Source organism: Metarhizium acridum, assembly GCF_019434415.1.
Source record: "Metarhizium acridum strain ARSEF 324 chromosome Unknown scaffold_320, whole genome shotgun sequence".
In the NCBI taxonomy this organism is placed as follows: Eukaryota; Fungi; Ascomycota; class Sordariomycetes; order Hypocreales; family Clavicipitaceae; genus Metarhizium; species Metarhizium acridum.
Genome location: NW_027094027.1, coordinates 815,028 through 832,655, shown reverse-complemented (window position 1 = coordinate 832,655; position 17,628 = coordinate 815,028). Strand labels below are relative to the sequence as shown.

General features: G+C 40.9%; 3 protein-coding genes across 3 annotated transcripts; 2 read left to right on the top strand and 1 right to left on the bottom strand.

Moving 5' to 3' along the window:
* The first annotated feature begins 616 nt into the window (after nt 1-616).
* Nucleotides 617-1,915, top strand: J3458_014523 (uncharacterized protein). Its single transcript, XM_066120607.1, has 2 exons — nt 617-795; nt 850-1,915. The coding sequence occupies exons 1-2, from the start codon at nt 785-787 to the stop codon at nt 1,334-1,336; spliced, it is 498 nt and encodes a 165-aa protein (XP_065974442.1). The 5' UTR covers nt 617-784; the 3' UTR covers nt 1,337-1,915.
* Nucleotides 1,916-3,836: 1,921 nt separating this feature from the next.
* Nucleotides 3,837-4,586, bottom strand: J3458_014522 (uncharacterized protein; the record flags this gene model as incomplete). Its single annotated transcript, XM_007816452.1, has 1 exon — nt 3,837-4,586. The coding sequence occupies one exon, from the start codon at nt 4,584-4,586 to the stop codon at nt 3,837-3,839; it is 750 nt and encodes a 249-aa protein (XP_007814643.1).
* Nucleotides 4,587-5,481: 895 nt separating this feature from the next.
* On the top strand, nt 5,482-9,133 carry GAL1_1 (galactokinase). Its single transcript, XM_066120606.1, has 2 exons — nt 5,482-6,588; nt 6,661-9,133. Exons 1-2 carry the CDS (start codon nt 5,954-5,956, stop codon nt 7,604-7,606), a joined length of 1,581 nt encoding a protein of 526 aa, XP_065974441.1. The 5' UTR covers nt 5,482-5,953; the 3' UTR covers nt 7,607-9,133.
* Nucleotides 9,134-17,628: the final 8,495 nt, after the last annotated feature.

The window sequence follows — 17,628 nt, the reverse complement described above, 5'->3', positions numbered from 1 at the left end:
ACAGGGTAGATAAAGGGTCCCCGTTCAATGTGTCAATAACGCAGTAGTTACAATGCAGCTATTCTATCCCGGTATATTACAGTACAATGTGATATACACACACACAGTCTCTCTCTCTTCTTCTGTTGGGGAAACGAGATAAAAAAAAATAGATTTTGAGAAAAATCTACCCGAGGTGGCTTGGTTGCTGTGACCTTCCAAGCAGAGCGCGTGGTTGCCGTCATTCCCAACTTCGCCGCCTTCATGAGCCAGATGAATCGTAAGCTCGTCACACGCCGCAACCAATCGGCTGGATGCCGGCGTGCTGCAGCTAACACAAACTGTGACAGCCTGGTTTGAAATTAGTAACGCATTTCGAATTTCCAGAACTACCGGACCACCCTGTCTCTTGGTTCATGCGCCAGAATGCGCAAGTTTATGGCTGCAACCTTTTGGGCTGGTGCATAGATCCAAGTACAAGAAAGTTCCCACTTGTGACATACATGTATGCATTTCCAGTATATATACCTTGCCATTGCTGTCTTTTGGAATGTCCTGAGTCGGCATGGTTTTTTGTTGGTGGAGACTTGCACTCTCTATCCAATATGTCGTTACCTGGGGTGGTGCAGAAGCTACTCTTGGGCCTTGAGTTCTGTCTCTCGGTCACTGCAGTCGTCTGTTCTGTCCGGGAATTCCCTGAGCATGCAAATGACGAAAAGATGCTTGAAAATTTTGGTTGCAATGTGGACTTGGTACAGGTCTATGTTTTGCATCGAATCCAGAAGCCATCGACACGGTCACCAAGATGAATTCAAGGTACGTCACGGGAAGAAAACAAAAGAACCGAGCAGGACTGACAACTCCGTACAGGGCTTGGGAGTCCAACTTTGGATTAGCAATCCTCTCCTTGGTAGTTGTCTTTGTTCGATTCGTGTCTTGGCGGCTGAATTACGGCCCTCGATATGTCAACTTACTGTATGACTTCTTGTTATCGGGGCTGTGGTGTTTCAATTTGGTCCGGAAGTTCACCTCTACAGAGCTGACAGGCTGCCGATATGAGCACGTCGGACGAATAGCTGAGCTAGGCATATGCAGACTAAACATTACCTACGTAGGAATGGCCACTGCCGCCATAGCGCTATACAGCGGGAGAGTGTTGATAGACGTTGAGTACATAATGGAAAGCGACTATAATATTTTATTGCATGAAAACAGGTGGACGGAGGTCGAAAGTGGCGATGCACATGAAGATGAAATACAGAAGGCACAAGCAGAATCTTTCAGTCCCGGCCTGGCCTTTTTCCCGGACACACATCTCGGAAATTCAATGACGTCAAACGCACAAGGACGTACATAACAGAAGGGATTTGTAAGGGTACATGTGGGCACTATGACCCTGGTGAGGAAATTGTCTCGCGTCTGGCATAACTTATACATTTGCAAGCAAATAAAGTCAGAGTATCAAACCGAGTGATCAATTTGATGTCAAAGCCTATTGAACCAACCCCGTGCCATCAACCAACTCATCATAGGAAACACCAAAATAGAGAGCGGCTTGCGTACCACCCCCTCTCAGACGCACTAAACAACTCGAGGCGCTCAGCTAGACCCTGCTACTGTACTTCACACTTTCTTGATCGTCGACCCAACCTGGTGTAGCAGGCGTTATTGAGGAGGATGAATCCTTTATTTATGCTACAAACACAGCCTTATGTTAGTCATGTCGAGTTGTTGGACTTGGACAGGCTTGGGCTCGTCTTACAGGGCAGTTGGCGCAAGTGCAGCCAGAGCCGCAGTTGCATGAGCCAGAGGTAGAGCATCCGCAATCGCCAGCCATGATTAAATGAAGTGTTTGATGTCTTTGTGTGTAGGAGGTGTAAAAGTGCTTTTTTTCCTCTGAACGATGTGTTGACAAAAGCTGAGGAGTAACGGTCAGACGAATAGTTTCGATGGGGGGACTAAGGTCCCCTTTTAAATCTTGTTTCGACAATCGCTAAAGGGTGGGCCAAGATCCCAGGCGTCAGCTCCTTCCCCCACTTTCAACCGCCACAACCAGACAACCCCTCTTTACCACCATCGATGTTGTACGGCGATAAAGTTCACCAGGCGTCCGCCGGTGCTAATTGTGTAGGTGGCGACGAATGACGTTGGTGGGAGAGTCTGCTGTGCCTAGGTGGTGTGCTTTCATCGATCATTATCAGGACAAGGATCTCGGCAGTTGAAAACACCACTGATTCGCGCTTCACGTATCGCTCTACAAGGCCACTCGGCCTCATGCGGGTGCCTCTGCTGTATTTCAAGCCGGGTATTTGGTGGGCTGCCACGATGCTGCCACGATGCAGCACTGCAGGACTGTTGAAGTGTCTGGTGGAAGGGTGAGATGGAACCACACCCGACCGTTTTCGGTTGGTAGCATCTTCACACAGTGATTTGCTGTGGTACTAGTCTGACACATTGATATTCTAGAAATCGGGAAACTTTCCTGCGTCGCAACTTTCGATGCATGTACTAGTCATGGGTCTAGCATCCGTCAGCCCTGGAACGAGGACCAATGACCATGTAATGGAACTGCTACTTCCGGACTGGACACATCATCGATGCTTGCTGCACGTCACCCACAAGTCTGCAAGGGAGCAGTGACACGGCTTGTCAGGTTGGACCCCTTTGCCGCGATAGCCAGGGTCGGCGTTGATACTGGATCACTTGATCAGAGGGATGTTGCACCGATCTGTATGGTCCTTGTCACCGCTTCGTCCAAAAGAAAGATGCCATTCATTGTTTCCATCGTTCGCACAGGAGACGCCATTCGTAAACGAAGTTCTCCAGACACAGTGTTACAATTGCATGAAATGCTGTTGTTACGGCTGTATGCAGAACCTTGGCAAAGTCTGACGAGGCCAATGCGCATCAAAGGTGGACAACATGACGAGCCTATTTACAATCCAACCCCTGTAAGTTTAGCCATGAGTGACCTGACAGGGAAGTTAGTGGGGGTTATTTACAGGGACTTTTCTATTAACAGGAGCTCTTATTATTTATATTAGTGGCTGTTAGTGATATTATAGGCCAAATAACAAGGGAATAATAGCTCTTGTTATAGTGACCTTTATTGATAAGAGATTTTTATCGCGTTATCAGGTACTTTTAACCCCCATATGCTCTCTGTAATAGTGATGTCTTATTGGTTATAACCCCCCTTGCTATGTCACACCTGGCTAAACATTCAGGGGTTATATTGTACTCCGTACGGAGCAAGTCGGTCTGTGTTGCCGCTACCAACCCCACCCCGCATCTGGGTTCCCTGTACATTGTCGGCGTCGGCACGAATATCCCTCAGCACCACATCCCATCTTTCACCCAGGTGTTGTGGTCATACGTCCTCTCAGGTCGGCTAGTGGCGCAGGGCAACAACACATACCAGAATCTGCCGGGCACGCAGCCTAGTCGAAGAACGGCACGACTCGGTCAATGTTTCGAGATTAAAATCCGCAAAATCCGCGTACACCAGATAGCTTGAAGAATCTCCACACTGTCTGAACTTTTCTTTTGCACAGCCAGCAGGGAAACACGAAACTACAGATATACTACGGAGTAATCCGTATGGCATGTCAATTCTGGGTACCGCCATTTTAATATTACATAACGTCTGTGTTCAAAGATATCGCCAATCTAAAGCCCCGGCGGTCTTTTACGATGATGCCTCTCACCAATAGTCTTAAGGCTTGTTCCCATCATTTCAGCATATCACGGATCATCGCCTGTCTAACTTCTCCTGACCTAGATCGACTTCTGCCATGAGTGGTGGCTGCCAGCCACTGTCGAGCCTGCCCAACATCAGTCATCCAATTAGACGGAGGTTAAAATCCGTCACCCTGGTAAGTAGATGACCCCGGAAAAGCTTGCCTCCTGTTCCGAGCCTCGGCGTTTGTTCGTATCTCGTTCTTGCTAGATCTGTTTTCTTCGCTGATACCCAGCTCAACGCCAAAAGCTGACCTGATGATTGGTCGGGGAAGCTGACCGCCTATTGTGTACGGCACCTCGGCATAGGCGAAGCTCAGAGCTTCTCGAAGGAACAAGTTAACGTCAAACTGAATTCCATACCTCAAGGCTGGATTCTCCGGTTTGGGGATAATGTGGTGCCAGGTTCGAATATACATAGACGTCACCCATATAAATGTGCGAGTCACGGTGCCATATGACCCCAATGCCAGCCAGTCAAGGTAGGTTGTGAGCTCTCTGCACAGAATTTCTGGAATGCGTAAAACTCTCACCAGACCGACAACCTGACAATGAAGGCGTGGCGAGCTCTTGATTTGCTGCCGTGATAGCTGGAAGAGTGTGGGAGCAGAGTAGCTCATCACGTCTTGTCTCGTCAAGGCATACCAGATGCCGTCCTGGTTTCCGCGGTGGAAGTATAGGCCCCAGTTGAACTCTTCCTGGGCTAGGTCCTGAGCGCAGTGAATTTCGTAAGTGGCTATGTCAAGCCCGCGAGACGAGTTGGAGTTGAAGGTGTGCCTCGATGCTGCATCAGCGTCTTCGATGGGGTACGGAAGAGAAATGGTTACGTAGAGAGAACCCGGCTCCAGGTCCCTGACTGGAGAAGCCATGTTGGCGGCGCGTATTCTTGCGGGGAAACGGCCGTGGGGTATGAGTTTTGCTGAATGACTAGAATTGAAAAAGAATCGATTGATGGAACATGGAGAGGCGAGGAGCGGTCAACGATGTCGGGTGACACAAAGGGATTCACAGTCACTTGAGCTACCTGGACCATTCATTGCTTTAGAACGCTGGGATTGAGCAGAATCATATAATTGGCACCTGGGTTTATTGGCGAAAACACGACAGCCGGCAACTACTGGCACACGAATGGCACTCGACCTGCGCAGCTGGCAAGGTGTTTGGTATTACCAGGTAACAGGGCAGGTACATGTCTGGTCCGATTATAGTACCAGTCAACTCTCTCCCGAATACTCCGTAACAACATACAAATGAAATGAGGGCATATGTGCCGAGAAGACGGGGCCCGAAGCAAAAAAATGACATTTGCTTGCTACATGTAAGCCTTAACGGCTCTTCTTATGGGTGCGAATCTCTACCCCCGAGCTGACCGACGCCTTCTTCCTCGACGATGGACTCGAATGGACTTGTTAAAAAAAATAGCGCCAAGAAATGCGGGTGGCTATGGCTGTTCATAGTCTGGTCAATAGATAATAGTCCCTTGTCCCTTGAGTCTAGATGTCAACGGACTGACTGAGTACCGAGTACTAGTCCTAGTGCGGGGTCGTTGGTGCACTTGTGGGGGCTTCAAATGTTGGGGACTGCAGGATTATAACCAGACGGCCGGCACCCTGGGGCCTGAACTCCTCACCCCAGCTTGAGCGTTTGCGGTTTGCGCGCCTATCAGGAGCCCCGGAGGACTAGCTCCACAAACCCCCGGTGCCATCTGGTCAAATTCTGCAAGCTGCCCGGGCAAGATAACTATGTAGATAGTCGACCCCATTTTTGTTTCCTTTTCACGGCGACTGGACCGAAACCAGTCCTGCGTGGACAAAATGAGGTCATTGGGCGTCGGATTAATAAGAGGCGGCGGCTTGCGACCCTCAAATGGCCATTGCTTGCCTGTGCCATTCCCGTTGCTGGCAACACCCTCCAAAGCCTAATCAGAAATGGTCTGGTTGATCTCGTTCAGGACCATCTCGCATATCGCGTGCGCTTCCCTGGTCCCTGGCCCTTGCGTGCCTGCGTTCATTCCTCTTCACCTGACCTAGAACCAGTTTACATCACCAAACAGACAACCAACAGAGCTAGAGCCAGCTTTTGAGGAGGGGCAGCTCTCGTGCCACCTGCGGGGTTAAAACAGCAAGCATTGAAGGTGACAACGTCTGGTTCAAAATCCACCATTTGCCCCCGTTGAACGGCGTCCAAGGCTCAACATTGCACAGGTCGTCGCGCCATAGTCCAGATATCTCTCATCATGGCCGGATTTGTGCCCGTTGCCGGCTCCCTTGCCGACATCTATCCGACTGCTGCTTTGGCTACAGAAGCACCGAGATGGAACAACTTGCTCTCCTCATTTGAGAAAGCGTACGGTCACAAAGCCACATTTATTGCGCGTTCCCCAGGGAGAGTAAACATCCTCGGCGAGCACATCGATTATTCGCTATACTCAGTCTTGCCCATGGCCATCACAGCGGATGCCATCATGGCCGTATCGTCAGCCCCCGTTGCAGAGGGGGCCTCTACGCTCAAAGTGAGGATTGGGAACGTGGAAGACTCCAAGTTTGCCGCAAACGAGTTTGACGTGCCCGTCGATGCCGACGTCGAGATTGATGCTTCAAAGTTTGAGTGGACCAATTACCTCAAGAGTGGACTTCGTGGTGCCATGCAGCTGCTTCGAAAAAAGCATGGTAAAGAGTTCAAGGGCGTCAACATGGATATCATGGTTGATGGCACAGTCCCTGTTGGCGGAGGGCTAAGCTCCAGCGCCGCCATTGTTACTACCAGTGCTCTCGCCGTCATGAAAGCCAACGGCGTGGATGCGGTGGACAAGACAGAATTGACGGAGCTGGCTATTGTAAGCGAGCGAGCTGTCGGCGTCAACTCTGGCGGGTAAGCAGTTATATTTGCCGAATCGACGTCACGTAGTGGGAGAAGGGAGAGGCTAACCCTTACATTTCATAGCATGGACCAAGCGGCATCCGTGTTTTCAGAGCCAGGTTCCGCCCTGTTTGTATCATTCAGTCCCCGGCTTGAGGCTCGTCCAGTTAAAATCCCCCCAACCCGGCCAGAGCTATGCTTCCTTATTGCGCAGAGCTTTGTCACTGCGAACAAACATGTCACTGCCCCTATTCACTACAATCTTCGTGTCGTTGAAGTGAGTTTCGCGGCAGCATACTTGAATGCCGTTCTCAACCCGTCGGGGACGCGCCTACCCGTTGATGCTGGGCCGTTAGGCATCAGTCTTCAGGGGTTTCATGACACGTACTTTTACCACGCCAACGCATCCGACTACTCAGCCGCGAAGAGCCTGACAAAAGAAGAAGAATTAGAGAAGCTCATTACCGTTACGAAGGATACCCTCACTCAGGAAGAGGGATACACCCGAGAGGAGATCGCCGAGGTTCTCAATGTGACGGTGCAAGAACTCGAAAACCGATTCACGGCCAAAATTCCCATTAGAGCAGAGAGATTCATGCTGCGACAGCGGGCTCTCCACGTCTTTACCGAAGCACTGCGCGTTCTGAAGTTCCTGACCCTTCTAGAGCGCCCTGTGCACACCGGGGCATCGGACACAACGCTCTTCAACAAGGAGTTGGGAAGCATTATGAACGCAACCCAGGACTCTTGCCGTATCCTCTATGAAAACAGCTGCCCGGAGAACGAAAAAATCTGCCAGATTGCCCTAGAAGCTGGGTCATATGGAAGTCGTCAAACGGGGGCTGGTTGGGGTGGGTGCAGCGTGCATTTGATCTCAGTGGACAAGGTGGAGCAAGTGAAGGCAGCGTTGGAGCGTGAATACTACTCCAAAATGAAACTCACAGAGGACCAAAAGGCTCAGGCAATGGTCGTAAGTAGGCCAGCAGGAGGCAGTGCGTTGTACATAGTCAGTGATGATGCGATAAGCTGAACTCTCAAGTCCATGAGAAAGCCTATCAGACACAATACTTTGGCAGCCTCCGGAGACAACTGAGGCGGACGCAGATGATGGGGGAGGCGTCTACCTGTCTTCCCCCGGGAGGTTCGATTGCCCCTGAAACGATGCGACAAGTACTGTGGACGAAGATCAAAAGAGGGGAAAGAGGAGGCTGTCCGAGCACCAAGAGAGCGGGTAACATGGCTCGAACAAGCAGTATCAAAGTCAGAGATCTAGATTCGTGAGCGTCCCGCTTATGGCGGCGGCATTTGCCGATTGAAGCGCTCCCATTCTTACAAGATGTCTCGACGGAGAGTGTGAGAGGAGAGATGAGGTGGCCAATGTCCCACCATTCCGGCACGGCATTGTCCCTGCTTCCCACAGATTGACCGGAGACACCGGCCGAAGCAAGTGGGTCCCGGAAGGCGCTCTCGGGGCCGGCCAGCCCCTTTTCACCTTGGGTCTAGTGTTATTATCCAGACACAAGGCACAGACCAGTGGATGAACCCGACTGTGCGTTTCTCAGTCATAGCAACATGTCTTATGCGGTATGTCGTGCCGTTGGTCGCATTTACAGTTAGTGTGCTACTTCGTATGGCGAGATAAATCCGGCTGGTGGCAAGTACACACCAATACAACACTGCACATTATAGTACGGCGCGTGATGGCGAGGTAGCTGAAATTCACAGGTCAAGTAACGTTTTGCCCCTCTTCCCCCCCTTTTCGCTGTAATGCAGGTAAATCCGGCATCGTATGAAGAGAAGTTATGCTTGCTTTGCTTGGGACGCCATCGAGTAACGTTCTAGAAGCAGGTCTGCTCTCTGGCGGTACAGCGCCAACAACCCACACTTTAAATTCGGCTCCTCTTTTTTTTCTTTCTCTGTTTTGAGGACTGGTAGTCGGGGAATATAGTTATGCGGTTGGGCCAACATGTCGGCAATGGCAAGCAGGCGAACCTACGCACGTAGCATTTGGAAAGGGGGAAAGGGGGAATGCTACACAAGCTGCATACGTCGATAAGGCTGGATTAGACTTTTGGCTAATGGAGCAGATATACGGAGTGCACAGACAACGGGCTGAAGAAAGCAACGATGTGGAAAAGCATGGCTACAAGCCCAGTCAAGCTCATTCACACCAGCAGTTTGAACGGTGAAAAGGAGGGGGTTTGTTCTTTGTCCACTCCCGCGTTGCCAAACTGAGGATTTCCGAGGAATATTGCAAGCCTCCTCCTTCCATTGAGCCCTTCCCGCGTCGTCGGCGTATACGTGAGCGTAGATGGTGGCCTCGGCAGTTTACGGACGCTGATCTGCGCCCTATGTATGTACTACGTACGGAGGACAAGTTCCCTACGTGGTAGCCGGCGCATCCCCCTTCTCGATGTAGCTTCTTTGGATTTGTAACAGGTTAGACGATGAGGATGATTGCGGGTTAAATGACGCCAATGATTGCCCGGAGGTTCGTGGGGGCGGCAAGACAAGAACAAAAGCAGCCAGTCAGTGGCAGAGGCAGACGAGAGAGAAGATGAAAAGAATACGGAGCCTGGGGAAACATATTGGGGGCCAGTCGATGGCTTGGCTAGGCTTGGCTTGGCTGGGCAGGGTGCCACCAGTTTCAAGGTCAGGTATTTTGCTTCTTCACTCGCTTCCCCCTCGCCTTGTCTCACAGTATGGGGGCAAATTTTGGCCACTTTGTTTTGGTCCTGTGTGATTTTAGATTGCATCGTGACTTTTCTCTCATGACTGCTTGACGGTCATCCACGCTAGGACTCAACGGACTATCTACGACTGCTACCGACGGCGTGCCATGCCTAAGGCGCGTGTCAGGAAGACAGAGAGACTTGGGAGAGTAATTGTATGTAGGTTGTGTATGTATCAAATGGTGAAGTCTGGTGCGTGTCTGCTACACGCCTAGAGCATGTTCAAGTGCCCCGGATTTTGCATTGTCTGTGCAAAAACGAACTAGACTATGGATTTTCCCGCGACCTGTAACACCCCTTATCTCTTCTTTCGGTGACCCCATCTTGTTAACCCCCGGTAGGCCTGCTGCGGACTGGTAAGGTCCCGCAGGTCATCGGCACGGCTGAGGTGGCGGCTTGAACTTCCCAATGAGACGGATGGTGATCCCCTGATGTATGCCCACTTCCCGACAACGGACCGTCAGCCGCAAAGGGTCCGGTGCATATGGTTTCGGTGCCTGCGTGTATGTACATACAGCACAGAGTACCGAGAAGCAACCTTTTATTCTGCGCAGGCACGGCAAAGCAGGGCAGGCAGCTTTTTTTGTGGGCGCCGGGACCTTGCCACCGGGAGGGAACTGCGCAGCTTGTCTGAGTGCCAACGCAGACCATGCCGCTCTGTTCTGCGTGGCATGTTTGTCTCGCCCAAAAAAAGCTTGTCTTATTGCCAAGCTGACGGGTCAGGGCTGAGCCACGACAAACACGGGGTGCTCGGGCCAACATCGATCTCTTTAGAAACACGATAACGAATCTTTTCCGACAAGGTGGATAGTTGACACTGCATTAGTCGTCGAGATGACAACAACCTCGTCAGCCAGTGGTTTGCCGAGTTGTTCCCTGCCATGTAACTATCCCAGGGTGGCCATGTGTTTGATAGACAGCCATGATTCTTCGACCTGCACAAAAGCAAGCCTTGGCTCCGTTGGCACGAGACCCTCATCTCACAGCAGCGGCACATTCCGAGACAACTTGTTCCAGCGGAAGGGCACACAACAAAGGATGGCTGCTCGTCCTCCGTACGGGGTACAATGTGGTGATCCGTTTGCCTCATTCCCGGGCAAGCCAAACCTAGCCCGCCCCCAAATAAGACGTCGCCGCCTTCCCCAGCCCCGGCCTTGCGTGGCGCCTGGGTACCTTGGGTAGTTTATTCGTGTGGCTTGATCACCTCCATTCATTTGATCAGTGGCGCTTGTCGCCTCTGGTCCAGTCAAGCGCTGTTAGTCCGGTCCCTCTGGCTCCATCGTCGGTTTTGGTGGATGAAACTAGCCCTACGACGTCTAGTTCTGGTGGGATTAGCTCTTTTTTGAGACTAGAATTCGCATCTGACTCCCTTGCGTATGTATATACTGATGAAAAGAGGGGGAAAGAAGAAGACGAGGAGGTCCAATACGTGAAACGAACACCGAGATAGACACTGGTCACTGTCGTGGACCTTTTTTCTCTTTCAACTCCGCCAAGGCCTTCCCCTCTACTCGCTCTTTGCTAGTGTAAGTCTTATGATGTATGATATGCAGTGTTGAGGGTGGTCACGTGATGAGGGTTCAGCCTCGCGCGATGCCCACAGCATCGCACATTCCCGGCTTATTAGCCTTATTATTAGTTCGGCTAAGACAGTTTAATGTAATTACGATTTCGTTAGCCTTACCTCCCTTTACAGGTTATAAGCCCTCTCGCTCTTAAAGTATTATTATAAACCTTCTATTAACTCTTTTTATCTTTATCTTCTATTAATTTAAGTGTTATAAGTAATAATTAAGGTTATAGACCGTTTATTATAGCTTACATATATAATTTACGCGTAAAATACTATAATTAATTAATTATAGTATTATTAAATAATAAGAATCTTAACTTATAGTATATTATAAGCCTCTTTAAGAGACGAGAAGCTATAAAGAGCCTTATAAAATGTAAGAGAAATAAGAAAAAGGCTATTAAGAAGATTAAGGCTAATAAAGCTTTTAAATTTATGTTTAAAGCCTTTATTAATTATTAATAGCTTACCTTTCTTAAGCTTTATTATTAAAAAAATAATAACCGCTAGAATTAAACTTAAAACCTCTTTAAAACGGTAATTTATAGTAAATTTAACCTTATTAAAGCTATTATTTTAATTATATAGTTATAGCGAAAATACTAGTATTTAGTACTTTAACTTTATAGTTAATATATTATTAATAATTATAATAAAAGAAAACCCTTTTACTTAATAACTTTACACGAATAGTAGGCTAGAACTTAACGTTACTTTTATAAGTAACCGCTTTAAGCACCTAAAACTAATAATCTAAAGTTAATACTAAAAAGCGAATTATTAGGGTAATAGAAATTTTAAAGTTATTTGCTTTATTTAAGTTAATAGTAATAATATAATATACGAATAAGACGAGTAATTATATTAAGGGGAAACTAAACTAATATTATCTATAAGTTATAATAAAATTATAGCTTATTAATATAGCCTTTAAGAGTTATATACTCTTAACTTTACTTTTACTATAATTAGCTAGTAATTATAGTAACTTTTAATTATAACGGTAAAGTACTAGCTACACTTACTACTATACTAAAAGATATTAAAGCTAGGTTTTAGATAATTAGCTAAATATATAATATTTAAAGGCCCTTATATAACATTTAATAATATCGTAAACTATATAATTAAATAATAGCTATTTATTAATACTAGTAATTTAGGCAATAATTAAAATAATAATAATTAAATATCGTATAATATTTTAACGCACACTAAATTTCGCTGTAAATAAGCATATTAGAGTAAAATTTAAAGACTTTTAAATCTATTTAAGATAACCTATAAGCTTATAGGCGGTTTTAGAAGATCCCGTACTTTATACGAGTAAACTTTAATAGAATATTAGCTTTCTCTTTATTAAATAATACTATTATAGTAAATATTAAGGATTTAGTAGATTTAATTAACTATAATAAATAAAAAACTTTAATTAAGCTTATAGCTTATATATTAGGTCTATAAAAGATTATATATAGTAAAATAAAGCATTTTAAATTATTAAATATTAGCTTTATAAAATGTAATATATTAATCTTCTTTATAGTATCTTTACGAATTTAAAAGAATCTTAAAGCTAAAGAATAAACTCCAGATAAATTACTAGTTAAAATAATATAAATAATTGCTAAAGACGTTAATATATAAGCAAATATTATAATTATTAATATTATTACTTAACTTATAGCCTTTAATTATTCTACTTACATAAAAATGTATAATTAGCTAGATAAACACTAGAATTTATGGAATTAAATTAAGAGAAAACACCCTAATATACCTAAAGTTATTTAGATTAGGGTAATAATAAATGTAATTTAAAAGTTACATTTATAACTATACGCTTTATAGAAAATTAGTACTATTAAAGGAGATTTAACTCTTAAAAAAATGCTTAAGATATTAAATTATATAGCTAATAGTAATTAAAATACTATAAAGACTACCTTTATACTTTAAGGTAATAGCTAGAATAGTAATTAAGGCTAGAATAGTAATTAAGGCGGCTATTAGGGCTAAAATAGTCGCAATAATAATAGTAATAATAGTAATAATAGTAATAATAGTAATAATAATAATAATAGTAATAATAACTTTAAGGGAGGAAATTCTAACCTATAAAATACTAGAGAGTTTAATAATACTAATAAGAATATTAAACTTAATTATAATTATATAATTAAACTAGGTAAAGTTAAATATAAAAAGAATAAATATTAATTACTTTATTCTAACTTAACTTCTAAGAACTAAAAGCTAAATAGCTCTAAAAATAATAATAAGTTAAAGCCTAATCCTAATATTATAAATATTAGTAGAAGTTTTATAGGACTTACACTTAGTGTAAATGTATTTAATCCTAAAACTATTCCTATTAATAATAGCTTAAATAGCGCAATTAATATAGTTCTTTCTTTAAGAAACCTTAAATAAAATAATATAATTCTTAACTTTAAATATAGTAATTATACCTTTAATAACCTTAAATAGTTCACTTATTTAAATATATCTTTATATGTAAATTATATAAAAGCCTATAATAGCGGATAACTTTAAATTAATAGTATTAGATTAATTCTCATTCTTATATTAAGTGGTATATTAGAATTAGTAAACGTTAACTACTCCTTAAAAGTAATAGTTAATATAATATTTATAGGACTTTTACGTTCTAATAGAATTATATTTAATAGATTTAAAGATACACTTATATAACGGTTAATAAAGTAGCTTATTATTAACTATTATTAGACTTAGAACGTTATTATAATAAAAATCACTTAAAATAATATATAATACTATAACTTTATATCTCTTTTATTAAAAGCTATTATAAAATCTATTAAGTATAGTCTTCTTTATAAAAGACTTAACTATACTAGGTAAGAATAGATCTTAAAAGTATATAAAGAAGAGGGAATTCGTGTTAACTAAAACTCTTTACGTAACTTTTATTATAAAGCCTATAATCTTATAAAGGTAGACTAAATAGTTAATTACTAACCTACTATTAAGGTAACTAGCTTTCTTTCTTATATTTACTAGGACTTTATAGAATATAAGCCTATATCTTTTAGTGGAAAATAATATATACTTTATATTATTAATATAAAAACATGCTTTTATTAGGTTATTATAACCGTTAATTAAAAGAAAGTTATATTAGCAATTAATACATGAATTAATTAAGCTAAAAACCTTAATAATAGCTATAAAGTTTAGGTATTAGCTTTTAATAACGCCTAGAAATTTATTAGTAAGAAACTTTAAGAAGTTTATAACTCTTAAGATATTTATTATTATATAAGTACCCTAAATACACTAGTATATTAAGGTATAATTAAAAGAGCTAAACGAACTCTTATAAAGTTAGCTTATACTTATATAATTAAATTTAAATTATTAAAGGCTTTATAACCTTATATAATTTAACACGTAATAAAAATTATTAATTTACTTCTAATAAATAGTAATTTAAATAGTAAGTTACTAACTTAAGCCTTATATAATAAGCTTAGTCTTAATATAAAAGCTATAATTCGTAACCTTTAAATATAGGGATATATTACCTACGTATAAATCCTAGATAATAAGAGAGTTATTATAGCTAAAATAGTATTAAGAGCTATTAAAGGCTATCTTATTAGCGTTAAAGGAGCGACTAGCTATATTTATAATATTTAGTTATTAAAAGAGAAACGCGTTATACGTGCTTATAATATACGCTTCTTTAAAGGATAAAGTAAAGAATCTAAAAATAATATATTAGAATAATTTAAGTATAAAGCTAAACTTATTAATCTTAAACTAACCGGTAAAGAAAAACGTATTTATATTATAGGTGTAAACTAAGTTAATAAGATAATTAATACTATAGGAAATAGTAATAAAAGCTAAGCTAATACCACGTTATCTATTAATATAGGTAATAATAATAAAAATAATAATAATAATAATTATCTTAAGCAATTAATATTTTCTACGTTATCTTTAATACTAAGCGAAATAAATAAATGCTTCTTTAACGTAAATAAAGACTTTAATCTCCCTTCTCTCGCGTTAAAGGCTTAAATTATGACGGAATAAAAGGAATTTATAGTTTACTACTCTTTACGCTTAAGCACTTAATATAATTATCTTTCTCTTTAAACTAATAGAAAGAAATAAGCCTATCTTAATAGCTTTAAAGATACACGTTTTTTTAATTTAATAGTTAAGTATATTAATAGTAATATTTATAATAATAAACCTAATCTTTTTATTTTATATAGCCTAATATTAATTAAATAAATCGCTAATTATAAGTAAGATATTCTAAAAACTTAATTTAAGGCTATTAAACGCTATAATTATAATTCCTTTTAAAAACTAGCTAAACGAAAAGAAGTTAATAGACTTATTAATTAAGATATATATAAGCTTATTAAAGCTTTAAAAGAAGTAAAAGTGCTTTTAAGGTAATAGGTTTACTAGGTAAAGTATTTAATTAAAGAAGAACCTTACGCGAAAGCTCGCTAGATTATTTAAGGTAATAAAGTAAGTAATATCTTTAATAACTAAGATTTATACGCTATTATAGCACATTTAGTGTCTATATAAGTATTTTATATTATTATAGCTATATTAAACTTTAAATAGCGTTAATATAATACTATTATAGCGTTTCTTAACTTAAAAGTAAGGCAAAAAATCTATGTTAAATAACCCTAAGGCTATAATAATAGTATAGGTAAAGTTTACCTATTACGTTAAGCTCTTTATAGCCTTTTTATAGCTTTAATATAGTGGTTTAAGGATATTAATAATAAATTTAAGAAGCTAGGCTTTAAATAACTTTAAGAGAAACTTTATATCTTTCTTTAATATAATAGAGTGCTTATTTTACTTTACGTTAATAATATTATTATTATAGGACTAACCCTTTAAATTATTAATAAAGTTCTTATAGCTTTAAAAGAATATTTTAAAATTAAACGATTAAGTAATATTAAATAATTTCTTAGCCTAGAATTTAAACGTAATAAAGGTAATTATATTATTAAGATTTATTAAACCTTTTATATTAAAGGATTACTTTAAAAGTTTAATATTAATATAAAGGCTATAGTAAAGTTACTATAGCCTTTAAATGTAAATATCCCCTTTAATTAAAAGAACCTTAAATCTATTATAAATATTACTAATTAGCTTAAATGTACTAGAAGTCTTAATTAGCTTACTATAAGTATAAGGCTAAATATTATATATATAGTTAATAAGCTTAGTGCTATAAATTATAGTTTAAAATAAATTTATCTTAGTATCTTAAAGTATCTCTAGTAATATCTTTAAGGCATATAATTAAATGGAATTATTATAGGTAGCTATAAGTATAATATTAATAATTTAAAGCTTTAAGTATATATAAACGCCTTCTTTATAAACGATAATTATAATTATTATTTTACAGTTAATTACATTATATTTTTAGCTAAAGGTTTTATTATATAAAAATTAAAAAAGTAAACTATTATTATATTAAGCTTTATAAAGGCCGAATTTATTAATTTAACGCTTATAGGTAAAGCTACCCTTTAGATTAATAACCTTATTACTAACCTTAATTATTTATAACTATAACCTTTAATATTATTTATTAATAGTTAAAATACGAAGATTATAGCGCTTAATAAAAACAATATAATAAGAACTTATTACATTAATTTATGGTATAAATAGATTATTTAAAGAGTTAAAGAAGAATACTTTAGTATTATATAAGTAAGTATAAAAGATATATACGCTAATAGACTTATAAAGCTACTTAGCCTAATTAAATACAATTAATTCTATTAATAATTATAACTTTAATATATTTAAACGAATAATACATTTTATATGCGAAACTATAATAGGTAATAATTATAAATAGAATAAATGAATTAAAGGAAATAATAACGCGAATACCGGATTTTCATGTATATTAAATATCATAGCTCGGCTAAGAGAAGGTATTAAGGGTGGTCACGTGATAAGGGTTCAGCCTCGCGCGATACCCATAGCATCGCACATTCCCAGCTTGTCAGCCTTGTTATTAGTTCGGCCAAGACAGTTCAATGCAATTGCGATTTCGTCAGCCTTGCCTCCCTTCACATGCAGAGAGATTAGAATTCTTTGGAGCTAGCTTGATCATCAATGGCCCCAGTCTCTGTGTCTGGGAGTACATGTACCTTCATCGGTATAATTAATCGTCAGCGGCAAACATGCCGAGAATAGAAACAAAGCCCGACTCTTTCCAATGGACCAAGTCTAGAAGCTGCGCTCGCTTTTGCTCTCCGTCCCTCTCTTTCCAATCCTTTACCTCTCCGCTCTCTCTTACACCCACCCCCACACACAAGCGAGGCCATACGCAGCCGGCGCATAGCGACCAGAGACCAAGCGAGTATTCACGAGACTCTGCTTCCTGGCGTTGTGACAGGCTTGGCATGTTGGAGGACATCCGATCAGGCGTCTCAACAGGCATGCCGGGGGCACAAGATTGGCTGGCTGACAACGGCCACGGCCCGATTTATTTCGTTTTCGGTAAGGCTGTGGCCCGTCATCGTGGAAAATAGCGTCCCCCGCGTAGCCCCAGGTCTTCGCACGTAGAAAGCTCGAGCTGGGGTGGCAGCGGCAGGACGGCTGAAGCGGCAGATCTTCCCTGGGAAGTAAGTGGTGACGCGGCAGCAGCGCGGTCCAACGCTTGGGGAAACGGTTCAAACCGTCAAC